The sequence below is a fragment of the Rutidosis leptorrhynchoides genome, chromosome 5 (genome assembly GCF_046630445.1).
Source record: "Rutidosis leptorrhynchoides isolate AG116_Rl617_1_P2 chromosome 5, CSIRO_AGI_Rlap_v1, whole genome shotgun sequence".
NCBI lineage: Eukaryota > Viridiplantae > Streptophyta > Magnoliopsida > Asterales > Asteraceae > Rutidosis > Rutidosis leptorrhynchoides.
Genome location: NC_092337.1, coordinates 4,692,204 through 4,713,043, shown reverse-complemented (window position 1 = coordinate 4,713,043; position 20,840 = coordinate 4,692,204). Strand labels below are relative to the sequence as shown.

Below are 20,840 nucleotides of genomic sequence, written 5' to 3'. Positions count from 1 at the left end.
GAAAATTGAAAGATGGTGGTGGGAGAATAAATGTAATTCATTTATTCTGACCAAATTAAGTATATCAATATATTTTTTAAAAATAATGACAAGTTTTTTCATCGAAATCCTTGTTCCACGGTTCATTAAACTAAACGACTTTAGTAATTATATTCACTTAATACCTAACAGGTATCATTGTTTCGTTTAAACAACCACGTGATTTCACGGGTCATTTCGGTCCGTGAAAAAATATTTAATAGTTGTAAAATAATTACTCGTACATTTCACAGCTTGGAAGGACGTTTTTCCATGATCCTCGGTGGTTTCCGTTACAAGAAAACTCAAGACACACACCCAAAACTTGCCCTCTTTTCTCATCGTCATTTCTATCGTCATGTTTCTTGTCAATTTTGCAATTTCTTTCATCTCATCTGATGTAAGTCTTTTATTTCATTACTCATGTTATTATTATTCGTATCAAACTACGGTTTTGTATGATTATACATTTGGCTAATTATTATTAATCTGATCTGATTAACCAATGCATTGAATGATTGAAGACATAAAATTCGTTGCTTTAGGATAGGATGATCGTAGGTTACATTAATGTTTTGAATCTCTATGCGTGTTAGATTGATTTGGCTAGTCATTGTCCTAATCAGCATGTCACCTATTCATTTAAGATGAATGTTATCAGAAATAGTTTTTTGTTTATTTGTTTTTCTGATATCAGGTTATTGATATAGTGAAAGGAATATTTAGTTTTATTATTAACAGTATCATTTTAAGCTGAAAATGTGGATTTAATTTACATTACTGATTGCAGGTTATTTCATGATTTTGTTTGAATCATTCAACGGTGATGTAATCTTATGCAATCAGGTTATATGATGCCTAATTCAAAAACCAGCAGTTCTGATCCTAAAAACAGCGGTGATTCGAAATTTAATAATTCCGCATCAAAGAATGAGACTACTGATACGAAAACTAGCAATCCTGATCAGAGAAACAACAATGCTGCTGATTTAACAAAAAACAATTCTACTTTAAACAAAGCCAATGCTGATTCAAAAACTAATGCTGATGCTCCTCTTCATTCTCAGGTTCGAGTAAAAAGCTCACCATACAACTAATTATTGATTATAATTCAGTTATCCATCTCATAGGTTATGTATAAAGTGGCCGCAGTAGTAATTGTGTGTTTAGATTTGATTGATTGACGTAACCAAAGGAATTTATTGAAAGTTTTGTTACATGTTACCTTAGGGAGAGGGCGATAGTGGAAACTTGGCACCTCCTTCAGGTGCAACCCAATACTTGGAGCGGCAAACTTCTCGCGCTGGCAACAAGGTCTTTTTACTTTTTGTTTATCGAAGCTATTTATGCTTCGAATGCTTATTTGCATCGTTTATTCTATCTGGTTCTGTTCGTTTGAAATTTGCATAAATGTTATTATTATTAAATAGAAATCCATTGTTTAACTATAATACCTCAGGCATCTATAATTGATGATTGACAGGTTTACAAGAGTGGTCCACTGTTTCTATCATCAAAAGGTGAGTTCTTTTAATATCTTTAAGTGTCCAACAGTTCTCGACTAGTATATCTTTCTTGAATGGGACTTATATTAATAACTGATTGCTTATTAGCAATTAGCAATATGCATGTTCTATTATACTATACTAGAGTTCTGTTGATTGCCTTTGCCATGTCTTTGATAGATCATGGGCATCACAACCTTAAAGTAAAGTTCTCGAAGGTTTTGATTTTGTATCTATTGGTGTGCAGATATTAGTTTTCATTTTCCAAACACAAGTTTGATTATGACATGCACGTTTCCGTATTATCCTGTCATGTTTAATTCTCTACTTACACTTATGTAGGGATTGGCTGGACCTCATGGAAGAAAAGATGGTTTATTCTGACAGAAACCTCACTGGTTTTTTTCCGAAGTGATCCAGTAAGTTCCAAAATTTCTAGTGATGTCTTGCTTCATTCTCATGGAAATTCAAAAGCCTTGTTAATATACTGCATATATATTTTTCTGTACACGTCTTTGAACTCTAAAAGGTACAAATGATATGATCACAATGATAAGGAAGATGTATAGATTATCAATATGTGCCACATCACCATACGTAACTTTAACTCATCTAGTCACCTGATGTTTGTGTAGTTGATTCATTTAAAATACTCAGTCGTAGCTCTGATTTAATTTTCATACTATTGAAGGTTGATGGTTCAAATTTTTGTTAAACAGAATGCTACTTCAGAAAAGGGAGGTGAGGCAAATCTGACCCTTGGTGGCATAGACCTCAACAGCTCAGGCAGGTTGGCATGCTTTTTTACATCTCATCCTCAGTCACATTAGTTGTCTTTTGCAGAGTTGGTGTTTTGATGTATAATGTATGTATTCGTCTACCTGGTAGTGATACTTTTATGTGAATTTCAGCGTAGTTGTGAAAGCAGATAAGAAGCTCCTGACAGTTCTATTCCCTGATGGTCGAGACGGGAGATCATTTACTCTTAAGGTGCTTTCTTCTGATTACCATATTAACTCTCGATTTTAATCTATTGGCCAGAATCCTTGAAATCTCTAGTGTCACTTCATTAGATTATCAAAGGTTCTGTAATATAGACTGTATGAGATTACATGAGGAGTAGTTGAAATATATGGAACACATGATAGTTCCGTATATTTATGTAGATAAGTAGACTAAGAATTTGGAATGAATATTTGGAATTACCACTAGCTAACGTTCTGTATAGTTGACAGTAAGATCTTTGAAATTACCACTACGTAAAATTCTCTATTTTTATTTATTTTTATTTTTTTGTTTTCTATTGTCTTTTCAGTTTTGTGCAATGTGAACAGATGGAAATATACGAACCTCTTTCATTATAGTACCCTCATGTTTGTTTTCATTTCAAGGGATTTTAGGCTCACAGACTATTATTATTATTAATTATTACAGGCTGAAACCTCAGAGGATTTACATGAGTGGAAGACTGCATTGGAGGAAGCTTTGGAAAATGCGCCTACTGTTGTGACTGGGATGCGACAAACTGGAATATGTAAGAATGACAAGGGTGAGAATGCTGCTGATGGTTCACATGAACAGTGTAAGCTTTTCTTTATCATGGTTACATGTCAAAGTAAAATGCTATATGTTTTTCTATGGATTTTGAACTTCAGTTCACTCTTTAGTGTGTGTGTGTGTGTGCAACATATTCATTTGCAATAAGAGAGGACCATTCAAACTCAAGTTTAGTTATATCGCTTGTTTGGTTTCTTCAAGCAGCTAAAGAACGTGCGTCCCCAATGTCTACTGTACTTGGTCGACCTGTCTTACTTGCATTGGAAGATATAGATGGGACTCCATCTTTCCTGGAGAAAGCCCTGAGATACGTAGAAGATTATGGTAAGCTTTTGACAGTTCTTTCATGTATAATTTGTTCTTTGTCTTATAGATTTTCCAGTACCCTTCATCTTTTAAGTTTTCTATTATATATTGATCATTAGATCCAAGGAATTTATTCATTAATATTATCGTACATTTCCTTAAAAGAATTATATGTTCAAATAACTGACCAAATGAAAGTAATGTTTCAGGAGTGAAAGTAGAAGGGATCTTGCGACAAGCTGCAGATGTAGAACTTGTTGAGCGCAGGATTCGAGAATATGAACAAGGTGGGTAACTTTGGACCTGTGTAATGGCAAACAGAGACACTCCTCACAGCTACTCTTAATACACACACACACACATACGTGTCTATGTGTGTGTTTGCATATATATTACTCCATATAACAATAACAAAATGTTCATATTAAAGTGAAAACTATAGCTATGAAGGCAACTACCTACTACTAATGGAGTGTTGAACAAGAAGACTTGTATCTTTTCCCTTAAAGGCATAATAAGATTTATCAATGTGGCAGACTAATCTGGCATACTTATGATGGTTTATGATAATCATAATTATAAAAAGCATGGACATATTCAGATGTTCTAATTTAAGGGAGAATTTATACGATTTGATGTACAGGGAAAACAGAGTTCACTGAAAACGAGGATGGACATGTTATTGGAGACTGTATCAAGGTACGTATCACATATGTTTTACTTCTTTTTGACAGTTGGTTTCGTTTAATTGTTAGTATTTAATATGTTCGTCTACATTACTGTTGCAGTATGTTTTACGAGAGTTACCCTCATCTCCAGTTCCAGCATCTTGCTGCAAAGCTTTGCTACAAGCATATCGTACGTTTGTTACATTTATTGCTTTTACCAAAAGTAAATGTGCCAATGATTCACTTTAAATGAAAATTTAACATGACAAGTGCATGTGATTGGTCATTGGAGTTTACAAAAGCAATATAACATAGGCATCCTTTACAACAGTCCTACAAAATTGCAACAGGAATGAAAAAAATATTAGTAATAATCTTGTTGGTATTTTAAAACTCGCAATTGGTAATATGGTATCTAGCAGTTATTTATCCGTGAAAGCTTATCTGCTCCGAAGTACCTTCGTCATTTGTTGCCGGACTCAAACATTTTTTAAAGAAATAAATCAGACAAAATTTGTAGTAACTCTTTTGACGCTAAATAAGATTCTTTATTTGGTTGTAAGAGTTTTTTTTTCTTCATCCTTCACATTTAGTTATTATCTTGTGTTATATTATTTATTTTTGCTTATTCTAATCAACCACTTATGGTTAGGAACTGATCGAGGCTCAAGAGTCAACTGTATGCGTGCAGCTATATGCGACACCTTTCCCGAACCAAACCGCCGTCTGTTGCAAAGGTAGGTGATAACATGACCTGGCTTTTATGTGATGAATTGGTTCTCTTCTCCCTCTCATAGCTACAATATAACCTTTTGGATTAGTGTTGTCTTTCATCAAGTTTCTTTTAATATGTATGTGCTCTCAGTTCGTATCATTTGATGGGTACAGAATTTTGATGACAATGGAAGCTGTTTCTGAGAACAAGGATGTGAACCGCATGAGTGTTTCAGCTGTTGCTGCTTGCATGTCACCACTACTTCTTCGACCCCTTTTGGCTGGTGAAGTTGAACTTGATAGTGAGTTTAATATGGGTGGGGGTGGTGATGGATCTGCTCAACTTATGCAAGCAGCTGCAGCAGCCAATCATGCTCAAGCCATCATCATCACCCTGCTAGAGGAATATGACAATATATTTGGGGTACGCTTTACACATTTTCTTTTTTCTGTTGTTTTCTAATATAAATCGAGATGCACTTGTATCTGTTTGTATTTATGCGTATGTGTAGGTCTTATATTTTTTGTCTTTCAACAAGCTCTATATGTCTACTTTTGGATTGTTATGTGTATGATGTGCTCTATAAGCAAGCACAATTGTTATTTATTATCATCCATCTCACTTGTTTTGGCATATTTGGTATGGAGAACTGTATATTTTAAGAACTGTATATTATATGAATCAGATATTATAATACGAAAATATATGCAATACATAAACTTAATGCAGCATGGTATATCACCTACTTAGCTTTTACACACGTTGTCATAATCTTATTTATTATTTTTTTTTTTTTCTGGAAATAACTGATTGATATTAATATGATTTGTAGGAGGGGGACATGTTATCTGATCTATACTCAGACTCTGATGAAAGTGGAAGTGAGAGTGAGGAGCTTAGTGATGATGCCTATGAAGATGATGAGTCCGAGGACGGTGATTATACATCTGAGGGTTCTCGTGATTCTGACAGCAAAGTTAGATTCTTTCACTTATTTATCTAGTAATTGTTATCATACGTGTGCTATATATTTCCATCAATGTAGGTATGATTACCTTGAAGGTTTAGCTTATGTACTATTTTTTTTATTTAATTGAGTGCAGGCAAAGAAGAAAATGCCTATCGACAACATCGACGTGGTAGCTGAAAAAAGGTAATTCATATGCATAAACTGTTGCCACACGTGCTTACGATGTTAGCATCACACTTCATGAATAGTTACTGTAATCTTTATTTCAATTAGTGAAACGATATAAGACTATAAATATTGTAGGGTTAACCATATACGTTGTGATAAATGCTGTTCCTTCACATTATGTGATTTTTTCTTGAGACTGAAAATATGTTTTTGTAAAACTAATACGAGGGGTTTACCATTTAGTATTATATATTATATTGGTACCTTAACAAACGTCATATATTGATGGTTGTGTGATTCATAATTGGGTTAATGTCTGAGTATGTATTTGCTATTATATGTTCATAAGTTTCTTAGACTCTATTGTGTATGAAACTTCTATAAATGACTAATGTATGTATGTAAGTTATCAAAAACTGTGTGTATTAAACTTTATGATATTCCTAGTTTTTTAATATGTCTAATGTACACATTAGACATATTAGAAGGTTCAATACATTCGATAAAGAAAAATGTAAACTTTAATATATTCCCGAAACTGTTTTTTTTTTTCAATAAAGATATTCCCGAAACTTAAACTCATCATATTTTACGAAATGATATATAACAATGATATGATGGGAGCTGCCTAGCATAAATATAAACTGAAAGCTTAGTGCTCTAAAGCAGGTTCTTAATGGAGTGGTATAACAAAAATTCTTGCAAATTGTGTTAATTGATAATATATATAACAGAATACTAGCCTTAGAAACACAAGTGTCTAGGTTGATGACCCCTGAACTAGCACATGACTAGATAAACATAGATAATAACGTTTATTTTTTACATCCGTTTCAAGCGATATAAGCCTATATAAGGGTATAAGCATGATGAACATGAATGATAAAAGATATAATCATTACTTGAATGTGTTACAATGAACTCTGAACTCTAATTATTGATTTTACCCCAATGTTTATAGGGATGAAATCTTCAGGCTTGAGAACCTTAAAGCTGATCTGATGAAGAAAATTGAAGCAGAGGTAATAAAATTACTTCCACATCCATGTCTTCAGTAAATATTACTAATTGTTATTACTGAAGGCTAATTCCAAGAATATAATCTCATTCTGGCAACAACAGACAAGACACAATTCAATTCTGAAGGAGGAATTGTTGAGCAAAAAGGATGCTTTAGGGGACCGTCATGTATCTCTTGAGCATGAGGTATACTCCACATAAATAATTTATTGGGTTATATTTACTTTTTAATGGTTAGATGGATAAACTTCGAAAAGGTAGTAAAACCCTCTTAGATTGCTTTATTTCTAGAATATTAGCTTAGTATTTGAATGGATGTTGTTGCTAATCGTGATTAATCTTCTTTAGTTATTTGTAAAGTTTATGAAGAAGCAAAAGCTTGCCAACCAAACCCTGGTTAGCCCTATGTATAATAAACACCTGCTTTAACTGGAAATCGCTTTGACCCATTACCCAACCTGTCAGTCTTGCCCAATTTGCCACCTCTAGAATGTATTCTTCCCTTTTGTCCTTTAGTTAATTTATTACTGCAGGTAACGTGTTACTTCTGAAGTGTATCAATTAATATAAATGGCATTTGCATTAAATGAATTTATACATGCATGCAGGTGGCAACATTAAAGGAACAGTTGAAGAGGGAGAGAGAATTGCGGAAGGTACTAGAGGCTGGACTCACGATGTCAAAGAAGGTCTTACCTTTACCAGGCTGCATTGATGAAAAGGTATGTTTCTAGTTGAGGTGGAAATTAAAACCAAGTTACTCACTTATGAAACGGGTCGACTGGCTCTGTTTTATCTGAAAGTGTCATGAACCTAGATCTGATCATCAACCTGACCTGTTTCGAATTTAATAAAAAGTGACCCATTAACTGGACTGCCCTCCCCAAACTTGCCACCTCTATTTATATTATAATATTATATTATGTTCCATTGGCGCTCTCTTGTTTTTTGGGCGTTGGGGTTTGTATGTAAATTATTAACTTTTGGATGTTGTAAAGACCAAATCAGATCTTGAGGATATCGCCCAAGCGGAGGCTGAAGTCGTTAGTTTACAACAGAAACTTGATGATCTTGACATACAGCTAAATCAAGGAAAAGTGTAAGCATCCCTTCTCACTCTCACTCTTGAGCCCCTTTTTTCTGACAGCTACATATTATTGATTCCCGTTCACGTATTGATGTTACATCAATGATATAAGTATACATCAAATTGTTCGTATTTGTTCTTTCAAGAATATTTTAATGCAGATGAGTGTTTTTAGTTACATATGAGTAAGGTATTTAATAAAATCTCCTTCTAAAGCTTGTTTTGTCTTGTAAGTTTTACTTTTTGTGTTCTTTGGGTACAGAAAAGATAAAGGGATGGATCGTGAAGCTTCAAGTTCACGTAAGAGTAAAGTATAGCACTAGCAGCATGGTTTATAGTCCTGGCAGTGCCCTTGATACATGTAATGCACTTGCTTTCATTATCTACCTTTATTTTTCTACTACTTTACATGTTGGTACCTACAATATACGGACCCCTATTCACGTCATCATTTCATCTCACACAATAAATATGCTATCAAATCAAAATGTGGAAATGAATGATTAAACATATAGATATAGATTGGTCGTTTGGTCGTCTAGGTGGTCCTGATGGAGCTTGCTTTCGGCTATTTAATTTAAACACGTACCAAAAGACAACCCCATTCATCATAATTGAATGGGTAAAAAGAATTTGCTGGCACCTGTAACCAGGATAGATGAGGAGTATACTAGTTTAGTAACCTTTTCGGTGTCTAAGTAACTAAATATGCTATCTAAAAGGATCAGCTCCACCAACCTGAATGAAAATATAATATGCTGTTTGTGACAGGATAAAAAGGAACATAATGGTATAATGGTGTATCCTAGGAGATACACGCATAAAAACATCATTTTTATACAGAAAACTAGATCAAAGAACACAAGACATGATGAAATTTAGCAGTTTTCAGCACTTGCTGCCCAGCGTCCAGCAGGCCGCCCAGCGTCAAGCGTAAGCCCTGCAGGCAGCTTCTATGCATAAGCCCTTTAACTCAGCGCGTGAACGGCACGCAGCCACGTCAGCACACGCCACCGACATTCAGGATACTTCACGTAACAGAACCATTCAGTGATTGACACGTGTATCCCGTGAATTTCGGACATTCTACGCCTATAAATAGACCCCCTGGGTCACCACATTTCACATCATTCTGATCTGAACTTCAGTCAGAGAGAAGTACACTTTCTCTCTCACACAGTTCTTTCTCACTCTAAAATAACATTAGCCGCTTAGCAGCAGTGCGCTAAACGGATCATTACAGATTGATCCACAGATTGATTGAGGCCACCCCACATATCTCACATCTGTGTTCCGAGTCTGCAGAGATTATTTCTCAAGGGCAAACAACAATCAACAGTATACGCCACACGCTGAGCAGCTAACTTTCTGTACTAGTACCTTACAGCCGCTATACGGAAAATCGTACTAACAGATGGCGCCACCCGTCTCAAAGACCACCAAAACCACCAAGAGCACGAAGGCAACTGAAACAACCTCATCGAAAACAACACTTGAACCAGTCGATGAAAACCTCATTGAAAATATACCAGTTGATCAGTTAACTCTCGAAGAGACTTCCATTGAAGAAGAAGATCATTTGAACTCCGACACAGCAGATGGTCAAGTTCATGAAACCATACCATGATTGAGAAAACCATTGATGGGAGGTTCCAGCACAGGAATGTGGAAGGCCAGGCGAGGAACACATAATGTCTCTTTCAAGAAGACTTCTGATGTGAACGCTAGGCATAACAGCAAAGGAAAGTCAATTTCCAAATCACAATTGTCCAAGCTATTCAATCAGTTGAATGCCTTAGTTGATGATACGGACAATCAACACAGTGATGAAGGTTTTTTGGACGATGATTGGAATTTTGAAGAAGAAGGTGAACAGTTCTTTATGACTGAAGAAATGGCAAGCAAGTTACTGGATGGAATTTTAACTAAAACAGCGCCATCACGATTTAAACAATAGCACAACCAACCATCCGTGCAACAGCTGTGGACAATTTGTTTGCTTTGATTACTGGTGATGAAGCTATCAAACCACTGGCAATGGCAGAATCAACACAGTGTTTTATTCCTCGAATTGCAGATTATCCATTACCAAGAAATTTGGGAATTTCATCAATCGGAGTTTATGATGGTACAACAGATCCAGAGGATTTTTTGACTATGTTTGAAGGTGTTATGAGGTTACAGCATTGGGAAGATGAAACTGCGTGTCACATGTTTCCAATGGTACTACAGAAAATGGCTGGTTTGCTAGTTTGCCATCAAGGAGTATTACCAGTTTTCTTGATTTGAGGGCAAAGTTCGTGATGCAGTATCAGAGTTTGAGAAGCTGCATGTTGTCACATCTTGATGCACATGAGATAACAATGCGTCAGAATGAATCATTGAGTGATTTCATGAAGCGTTATACCGTTGAATGTCAGAAAATACCAGACATACCAGAGTCTCAGCTTGTTTCAGGATTTATATTTTGTCTCGATCAGCGACGTTTTGGACGACTAATTCATGCTTTGCGTTATGATATTCCAAAGACATTACATCAAGCGTTGGGTATTGCTCAGAAGCATTTACGTGCAGGTGAAATGGGATATCCAAGAGTGGATAATTACCAGAGAAACTTCAGGCAGCAAGGCGGAGAGCGGAACAGGAATGACAATTATCAGAGGCAACGGGGTTATGACAATAATTACCAGCAACAGCAGAGCGGTTGGAGAGGAAATAATCATCCAAATGACAATTATCACCATCGAAAGCCATTAGACAGGCATCCACTTATTATGGCATTACAAAAACTCCAAAGGAAATCTTGTTCACAGAGCCAATTAAGGAATCATTTCACCCTCCACCGCCGATGAAAGTGTAACACCCCAGCTTAACATGACCACAATATTGTCCGCTTTGCCCGCAGGCGCACGGCTTTTTCTTGACGACCACACACGAGAAGCACTTTCCCAGGAGGTCACCCATCCTGGTAGTGCTCTCGCCCGAGCACGCTTAACCACAACGTACTCGCACTTATACTCAGCCTGTGATCCCAAAACGCGTTGTGTCATTTAAGCGTGAGTATTACCTTATAATCCCATGATCACTCATGTTCGTGGGCGATGTGGGATTTGCCTAGGGTGTTACAGGAAGAGCGTCAGGGACCACATAGTGACAAGTGGTGTGACTTCCATGAGGCATATGGACATGAAACAGATAATTGCAAGTCATTAATGAGAGAGATCATTGCAAAGATCAAGGCTGGCGAGCTGAATCATCTGTTGCCAGGAAAAAAGTATCGGCGAAATGATCCAAACAAACGTTTTGTTTGGCAGGGAAAAGTGCGTCACGGTGGACGACGTGACTGGAACAGAAGGGAAGAGCGGAATGATGAAAGGGATCCAACTCCAGAAATGCACATCAAGGTCATATGGAATGAGGAGCAGGAAAATGAAGCAGACGGAGAACGCAGAACGGAGAGCTGGATGTATGCTCCAATCATATTTCATACCATTCAAAATTGGCACCTGTCAGAAGAGCATGTGGTCATTTCAGCTGTAATAGCAAACAGAAACATCACTCGCATTTATACTGACACAGGTAGTGAAGCAGATATTTTGTATTTACATTGTTTTAAGGAATATCCGTTCAGCGTGAAGGATCGGCTACGCTACACGAACTTAAAGATTGCTGGTATCACGGGTGAATCAATAAGAGCAGTTGGTAAAGTGAAACTGGATGTCACACTGGGAACACACCCTTTAGTCCGCGCATAAATTGTAGACTTTACAGTTCTTGATGGCAGATCACGGTTCAGTGCGTTGTTCGGTAGACGGACCCTTCGCAAATTCGGAGCAATTACTTCTACACCGCATGCAGGATTGCGGTTCCCAACACCAAATGGTGTAACAGTAATACACTCTGAATATGTTGGACCACCAAGGGAGAGATCAGTTGTTCATGAAGCTCCAGGGAATTTTGTCAGGGGGGAATCATCAAGGCAGTTGTTCAGTAGAAATGATGTGAACGGGTACTTCAAACCACCTAAAATGTGGCAACATTGAAAGCAGGACGCAACACGGTACACGGAAGACAGTATAACAACATGAATCTAGCAGAACAGTTTTTATCACATTTTTAATTTTCATCAGTTCAGGCAACAACACAATACACTTTTTGTAATTTTCTAATTGGGACTTGATCACCCCATGCGAAGATATTACACAAAAATGTTGTATGTGTGACAGTATTATCAATAAAATTTTAAATTTTTCTTACGCACAACATTACGCGTTCGAATGTAAAGCATGGCATTCATTCCTACCCACATAAGGGAAAGCATTTTTATGCCCCCGATGGTAGAAGCTCTTGTGTCAACATTATAGACACAAGGGATCGGCTAGCGTAAAGTATTTACTTCGCTAGAGGGCACCGAGGCAAAACTAAAGATCTCATAATGTCATGACATACAGAATGGTTTATCACAACGGCATAAATCCATTTATAACTTGTAAACAGAAAACATTAAATACAAGTGTATTTTGTAAGCCGCACAAAACCTAAGCGCAACACGCTAGACGGAACATCGCTAGTTCCATAAACAGATTTTTCTCCAACACATCTACCAAATATTACAACATATAGACAGAATACCAACATTATGATTCATTCATATCCTATTTCAGAAGACTTCTCGATATTTCTTCATAAAATAATTCAGCTAAAGCAGAGCGGAGAACGGATACATTGTTTACGCAGCAATCATAGAATTATACATGATTTGCTCAATACAAACCAGATATACAATTTTTAACCTGAATATACAATGACATTTAGGTAGCAGTATACTTTAGATCCATAAAGGGGAATTCTATGATGGTGCATTACGGACAACGAATGACGGATAACAGTTCAATACATAATCAAAAATCAGTTTAAGACAAACATCATTTCATATGACATGATATATGAAATTCACATACGTATAGCAGCAATATAATAAAAAGCAACAGAGCATGCTAACATTAAGCATAACAACAGTATATACAAACAAATTATCAACATCAAGTTATTACATATTGTTATTACAGAGAAAATATGTTCTTAAATGGGCACATCCAAAATATCCTTCACTGACACCTCCTCCCTAGCACAAACCTCACTTATATAATCAATTTTCAAGGATGTTACTTCAGCAATGGCCAACTGCAGCTTGGCATCAGTATCTGGTTTTATGTGTTTTGAAATAGCATCTGCCTTCACAGGCAGGGCATTCAAAATTTCCTCCATTGCATCTGCAAGATCACTTTCTGTAGATGCCACTAAATACCTATTGAAAGTTTCACCCACAAGTTTAGAACCCAACACCCTATGCACAAGACCAGGGATACCGGCTTTTAAATCAGTAAAGTTTTTCTTAACATCAGCAGCAGCAGTAGTCTTTTCCTCCAACAATTGATTCTTTTCTTCTAACATTTTCTTCAACTCTTCATTTTCCTTCACCAGCTTATCCTTCTATTCCATGCATTTCTCTTTTTCTACCCTCTCTGCAACACATTTTGTTTCCACCACCTGCAACAACTCCTCCTTCTTCTTAACAGCATCCTCTCCAGTCTTCAACTTTGAACTGGCATCTTTCAAGTCAACTTCAAGCCCCTTTACCTTGTTGGCATTATGAACGACATTGGCAACAATAGTGTCTTGAGCTTTTTGCATCTTAAGACCATGAATCACATGTTGATTCAGAAGTACTAATGTTGCAGCAGTGGATTGATAGCTTTGTTTATGCGTCATGGTGGTCAGAGAGGAAGAAAAATCAGTAATGGTGTTTGCCTACAATGAATTCAGTAATTCTGATAAGAAAGCAATTATTAGTGAAATAGTGTTCTAAGATTATAAATCTTATAAGGATTACCTTCAAAAACTCAGCAAAACTATCAGATTTGTTAGCAGGATCGTCAAGAAAAGCCTGTAAACCACCCAGTGGTACAGATGGTGGTTGGGTAGATGCAGAAGATTGGGTTGTATCAGTCCCTTTAGGGGTATGCAGAGTTCTGAATGGAGGGGTCTCAAAAGAATCAACATCATCAGTTTCTTCATTATCATCATCATTGTCATCTTCAACATTAACAGTTTTATTGCTCTCAGGATCCTTCCAAGTAGAAGTATCAACAACATCATCTTGAGGAACCAATCCTATAAAATAAAGAAGCAGATAAATATACAATAGAGCTTCGACACAAAATTATTAATCCACTTATACAGATGCAGCTAAAATTCATACTTCTCCTTTTTGGTTTGTCAGCAGTTTCACCTATTGGACGTTTCCCCTCACGCTTTGAACCTTTACCAGCCTTCTTGGCGCCAGACGGTTCAGGGGTAAATTCAATAATCTCAACATCAGAAGATGGTTGAACAGCACCACTATCTCCGCCCTCAACAGACCGCTCTGGGCTTTTTAATTGTTGTTCAAAAGCAGCATCTTGGGCTTTCTCCGCCTCAATTTCAGTAGGGGTTTTGGGCCGTTCAGACACAACCAAAGGATCAAGATTGGTCTTCTTGAAAGTTCTGTAAACCTGCATTACTTCTCCTGCAATCAGATAATATACAAACAAACAGAAATATATATAAGAATATACACAATTAAGAACAGCATATCAAATAACAGAATATATCAACAAAGGTGCCTACCACGACCTTCCCAGCGCAGCACCGGTGTATATCCAGAACGCCAATTGTTACTCATTTTACAGAGAACCAGTATGGCTTCATAATCATCATATGACCGTTGTGGAAATTTGAATGTCTTCAACGTATCAAGAATAAAACTTTCATCTTCAGACAATGTGGTGGATTTGCCAACTCCTATGGTAGTTTTTCTCCAACCACGAACACATGCCCAGGCATCATGAACAACCGTTTCATTAACAAAGAAATAGGGATCTTTCCAGTTCTTTAACGAACTTTCCTTCACCCCAATAAACGCCTTGTTCGGCTTACAATCAAATGTATACCAGCATTTGCTAACTAATCTAGTTCTAAATAATTCATGGAAAATATTCACATTAGGAGCTTCTCCTACAGAATTACAGTACATTTCGAAAAGAATAATTTTCTGTAAACCTAATGGATGAACTTGACTAATACCTATCCTATAATGGGCTAGAATTTGTTGAAGAAAGGAAGAAAGAGGAATATGGAGGTTTCCTACAGTTAATTGCAATTTATAGAGGGTAATCATCTTTTTCGGAGGTTTATTGGCCCTATCGCTAGGCAAAGGCACAATAGGATTCAACAACCTAAGATATCTGTGCTTCTCACATAATTGTTCTATATCGGCTTCAGTGATACTAGAAGGGATGGTGCTGACGTCACGATTTTCTCTCTGAGAAGACGTGCTGCTGGATTCGGCCATGGTAGTACGAAAAAATGAAAAATTCAAACAGAAGAAAAGGTGAACAATCACTGACCTTGCACTTCACGGATTGCTAAATTGAATAAATTGCAAGATATCTTCACAGCAGATAATTAGTTTTCGGAAAAGAAAAAATGTAAAAGGTCGGGCTATTTATAGTCAAGCAAACAGATAATAAAGGGACAAGATTGAAACACGTGTATGGGACAGATCAATAGAGCAAACAATTTGAATTTCGAAATTAAATTAAAAAGATTTTGGGGGCAAATTCATGATTGATAAAATGACGTCAGAGCAGAAAATCTTTTATTTTTAGTTTAATGACTTTATTTTTTACAAAAATAAAGACATTAAACTGGGGGGACTTAATGGTGTATCCTAGGAGATACACGCATAAAAACATCATTTTTATACAGAAAACTAGATCAAAGAACACAAGACATGATGAAATTTAGCAGTTTTCAGCACTTGCAGCCCAGCGTCCAGCAGGCCGCCCAGCGCCAAGCGTAAGCCCTGCAGGCAGCTTCTATGCATAAGCCCTTTAACTCAGCGCGTGAACGGCACGCAGCCACGTCAGCACACGCCACCGACATTCAGGATACTTCACGTAACAGAACCATTCAGTGATTGACACGTGTATCCCGTGAATTTCGGACATTCTACGCCTATAAATAGACCCCCTGGGTCACCACATTTCACATCATTCTGATCTGAACTTCAGTCAGAGAGAAGTACACTTTCTCTCTCACACAGTTCTTTCTCACTCTAAAATAACATTAGCCGCTTAGCAGCAGTGCGCTAAACGGATCATTACAGATTGATCCACAGATTGATTGAGGCCACCCCACATATCTCACATCTGTGTTCCGGGTCTGCAGAGATTATTTCTCAAGGGCAAACAACAATCAACAGTATACGCCACACGCTGAGCAGCTAACTTTCTGTACTAGTACCTTACAGCCGCTATACGGAAAATCGTACTAACAGAACACTAGGAGAAACATCGTTTCCAATTTTTTTTTTCTAGTAAAAAGCATCTAAACCATCTATCTGATACTACAAGCAAGCAAAGAGGAACTCAGCATGAGCAAGTCTTCAACCACTGTTAAAAGATGTAACTCAAGGGTTGAGGTACACATATACTACTAGTATATCAGATTTTCTAATTGATTCTATAAAATGAAGCTACATCACACCCTCAAGGATAATCTAGGTTAAAAAAGAGTTTCTGTTAGACCAATTGTTACGGATATAAAGCCACACCGTGGCTTGCTTACCTTACTTGGCAAAAGCCACGCCCATTTTTTGGGGTTATGGTGCGTTGCTAAGGGGTGTGGGAAGGGAATACGTGGGAAAGCCACGTAAGGAACAAAATGCCTTGAGTGGTTTTGATTGGTCCAAAGAAAAAAAAAATTATATTAATTGTTTTTGATAAATTATTTTTATCGCCTTTTTACTCGACGCCCAATCATATTTTACCACATCAGCACCACACCTCTCACCCACACAACCATAACTTCACATTTTCAACCCATACCGTCACGTAATCAAAAAAACCACAACCCCCACCCACGCCCCACCTCCCATAACGAATGGTCTTGTGAGGATAGAAATTGGTCTGATCAAGTTAGGTACACCTGGTACACATCATCTTAAAAGGTTATACCGAGTATCTTTTACCATAAATGTGTTAAATACTTTGGGAGTCTAGACCCATTTGGCTCATTTTTTAGCCCTTTTCTCTTCAATAATCGCGCTGCACTCGTTAGTGATAGAACATATGACCCATTAATAGAGTATTTAGTGTCAGAATTAGTATGATCTAACCAACCTTTGATCATGTACCAGGCAGCTAGTACAAACTCGGCAAGGTTAAAAATAACAACGCAAACATATTACACATTAACTGGAGGCGTAAATAATAAGTCAATAATCCCGAAAGCATGATATTCTATCACTTGAAAAGACAACCAAACTTTCATAGACAGTTCGTTTCAACTTATAGGATCATCTGAAAAGAAGCCAGATAACCAATAACTCCCAGACCCACACAAATAAGGAGAGATGAGTTTAGAAGATCAAAATAAAAGAAGCTTATTTACAGTTACCAAGAACATACATACATACATAATATATATACTCTGAAATGAGACTTTTGTTGTGACTTCAGATGAGTTTATACTTCATGAATAAGTATTAATTAATTTTAGGTATAACAAGGCGGTTTTGAATGGTCTTATTAAGGAAACCGTTATATTGTAGGCCTGAAGTTAGCTGCCACTTGCAGACCTCCACCAAGATCTGAATGCAGGAGATGGTTAGAGCGAGTTCTATATGTTTTTAGTTGTTATGCTGCCGGGATGACATTGTAGGCATTTCTCTTTTGGAGTTTTATATATTTTGTAGAGCATGTTTTTGTTTACAAGTACAAACAGGATTTTGCCATTATTTTATGGGAATGGCTGCTATGTTGCCGTCCTTATATTTTAACTGAACATTTTAAAAAGTTGAAATGTTGCACATTCTGTGACAGAATGTGATTTCTGTCAACAAGTCCTAACGACATAATATAAAAAATACTTCGTTTAACATTAGAAGCAACTTTTAACCTTCGTCTAATGTTAATTGTCTTCATATCTTATGGTGTCGGTAGTGAATCATACATATGATACATATGATCAGTTATATAACTATAGACAAAGCTTGTTTTTATGGTTTGATGATGATGTTTTGGTTTGTAATCTGTAGGTGTAATGTGAGTCATTTTTTGGTTTGTTATGTGGGCTTGTTTCATAGTTTGATTTGGCTCAGGTTTAGATAGCATATACATGTCGCGTTTTCTAGTTTCGAGCCTTAGGTCTTATCGTTGTATGCTTGTTCAGTTTCTTCATCTTTTGATGATTTATAGTAATCATTTTTTTTAAGGGAAAAAAACAAATAATTCAATAGTAGCTAATATTAAAACCATTCCATACTAACCATAGAGTACAATTTTCATCATTATCATCATAAAAGTCTTACCGAGTAATTAAGTTTAATTAACGGAAATTATATATTATTCCCAAAAATTAAGCTTTAAAAATCTTTAAGCAACTTGCGTACTTGTTCAAGTGTCACAAACAGGACCACAGTAAAAGGTCCTTGTCTTGAAATTGTGGGTATGAAACCCTTATAAAGAGCCATGGGCCCTTCCGCCTTAACAGTTTTCACGGCACAATCAATTGCCCCTTTATACGGCGGTTCTACACCTTCCACCACCCTCATATTCATCACACGTGTCTTAATCACGTCCACCGGATTTGATGCAACTGACGCCACAAATCCCGCAGCGAAACTCGCAGTCACATGTAAACCTAATCCATCACTCATAACACCTTTGTTGATTATCATTTCCTTGAACTGATCGTACGATGCTAACTGCGAAGCTGTTACGATCATCGCACGGTTCACCGTTAGAGATGAACCGCGCCACAGGCTAGTGATTCCTTCATTTTTCACCATTGAAGTGATTGCGTCACCGACACCTTTGTAGTTCCGGCGTTGACTAATCGGAAGCCTACCGTCGGCTTGCATTCTCACCATTGCCACGTCCGCCGGGTTTCCGACGGCGGCGCCAATTCCACCGGCCAATAATCCAGCAGTGATTTTGCGAGTCAGAGAAAACGTTCCAGTGGTCTGATCAGTCCATTTTTCACGGAATATTTCGTACAGTCCCATTCTGGTTGTAGAGTACAACGTCTGCCGGAGAACGGTGGCGGATATGCCGGAAAATAAGGCGGCAGCACCTTCGGTTTGAAAAATCTTCACACCAACAGAAACCGGTCCGGACCTCGCCACCGTTACCGGTGCAGGAGCAGGCATCTGGTGAGTTATGGCAGTTGCGGAGCCGACGTTGTAAGCAAAAGCAGGGCGAAGGTTAGGGTTAGGTGATTCGCCTTGTAGTTGCATACGAACTTTGATTAGATCTAACGGGTGAGTTGAACAGCCTGCAACAATTGAAGCGATACCACCTTCAACAAAACCTTTAGCACCCATAATTTGTTTCTTAAAGTCTTGTTGGTGATTAAAAGAATAAAATAATAAATAAATTTTGAAAAATTGAAAGTGAGTTAAGAAGACCAATTAGGTTTCAAATTACTAGAAACGAGGAGATGGTGAAAAGCAATGGAAGAAAAATGGGGAACAATAGATCTGTGAGACATATAAAATTAGGGTTTGAATTGTGTGAAAATGGGTTGAATTGAGGGTGGAATATATAGGTGGCATTTTGAGTTGGGTTGGGATGGTGGGTGGAAAAAGGTTAATTACGCGTATAGGACGTTTTGAATTGTAACCCTAATGCTGTCTGGGACAGGTTGTTTCTAGGAGGAAAAAAAAAAAAACCTATTCACTTGACTTGGTTACGACGCTGTATCGAATAATGATGGCCAATCATATATCGACTACTGTACTAAACTAGTTTTCGAACCCTAACTTCGCACCGGGTTTTGGTTTTCAATGTATTTTATTGCGTTTAGTTTCTAAAATTATTTCGTGGCTAACGATGATGTCGTTGAAGCGCAACTCGAGTCGAACTAAAAGGTATAACCCGTGAAAAATTTAAATGTTATTTTAAATTAACAATATATGTGCATCTCCGCGTTTCACTATGAAATCGTCGACTTTTAAAAATTTAACGCTAAATCGACGTGTATGAAAAGTACCCCAAATATTTAGCGTTTTTTAAAAAACGTCCGTTTTGCGTATAGTTAGTGACATTGTGTTCCTAAAATTATTTCGAGTTTAACGACGGTGTCAGAAAAATTTAACTCGTTGCGAGCGAGAAGATATGACCCGTTGAATATTTGAGTAGAGTTTATTTAAGATTTTTTATCAAAATGATTATTTGACATTTTATCATGTTGGAGAGGTCGATTTAAATTTGTGAAAAAAGTGTGGGAACTTTGTTGATGGAATGAAATTTAGTTAAAAGTACCAAAAAAAATTGAAGGACGAAAATGCCCCTAAGTACTATTCATAGCTTTTGTCTGTTAGATAATATGGTAATTTACTAATCATCTTCTTCATCATCATCATCATCATCATCATCATCATCATCATCATTCATCATCATCATCATCATCACTATAATTATATAATAAGTAAGCGAGTTGTATTATAAAAATAGTAGTACTTGTTATAATAATAATAATAATATAGATATGGATAGTCAATTTTGGTGTATACATATAGTCAATTTTGGTACACAAAGTATGTATTTTTATATTGAGATTTTAGGCTATAAATACTCATGAATGCAAGCATTAAACTTGCACCATTTCTCACACTTACAAAGTGTTTCTTTCTTTCTCTCCATTATCATCTTTGTTCTTACACTTCATTATTAGTATTCTAAATCAAGAATCAAATCACTAAAGGTAGTTATAAGCCTAC

At 36.8% G+C, this 20,840-nt stretch overlaps 2 protein-coding genes across 4 annotated transcripts; one reads left to right on the top strand and one right to left on the bottom strand.

Moving 5' to 3' along the window:
• Positions 1 to 291: 291 nt before the first annotated feature.
• LOC139846986 (rho GTPase-activating protein REN1-like) lies at positions 292 to 17,959 on the top strand. 3 transcript variants are annotated; one of them, XM_071836581.1, is made up of 22 exons: positions 292 to 418; positions 809 to 1,085; positions 1,249 to 1,332; positions 1,502 to 1,538; positions 1,866 to 1,942; positions 2,243 to 2,313; positions 2,435 to 2,513; positions 2,958 to 3,105; positions 3,285 to 3,404; positions 3,596 to 3,673; positions 4,030 to 4,085; positions 4,175 to 4,244; positions 4,707 to 4,791; positions 4,943 to 5,192; positions 5,602 to 5,745; positions 5,873 to 5,922; positions 6,869 to 6,929; positions 7,030 to 7,113; positions 7,536 to 7,649; positions 7,926 to 8,026; positions 8,277 to 8,375; positions 17,670 to 17,959. In XM_071836581.1, exons 2-21 carry the CDS (start codon positions 855 to 857, stop codon positions 8,329 to 8,331), a joined length of 1,995 nt encoding a protein of 664 aa, XP_071692682.1. In that variant the 5' UTR covers positions 292 to 418; positions 809 to 854; the 3' UTR covers positions 8,332 to 8,375; positions 17,670 to 17,959. The 3 variants fall into 3 exon arrangements, with proteins under 3 accessions (XP_071692682.1, XP_071692681.1, XP_071692683.1); XM_071836580.1 differs by lacking the exon at positions 17,670 to 17,959 and adding an exon at positions 8,786 to 8,798; XM_071836582.1 differs by lacking the exon at positions 17,670 to 17,959 and having other exon boundaries at positions 8,277 to 8,376.
• A 421-nt stretch (positions 17,960 to 18,380) lies between these two features.
• LOC139846916 (mitochondrial uncoupling protein 4-like) lies at positions 18,381 to 19,637 on the bottom strand. Its single transcript, XM_071836496.1, has one exon. The coding sequence runs from the start codon at positions 19,440 to 19,442 to the stop codon at positions 18,483 to 18,485; it is 960 nt and encodes a 319-aa protein (XP_071692597.1). The 5' UTR covers positions 19,443 to 19,637; the 3' UTR covers positions 18,381 to 18,482.
• Between the last annotated feature and the right edge of the window lie 1,203 nt (positions 19,638 to 20,840).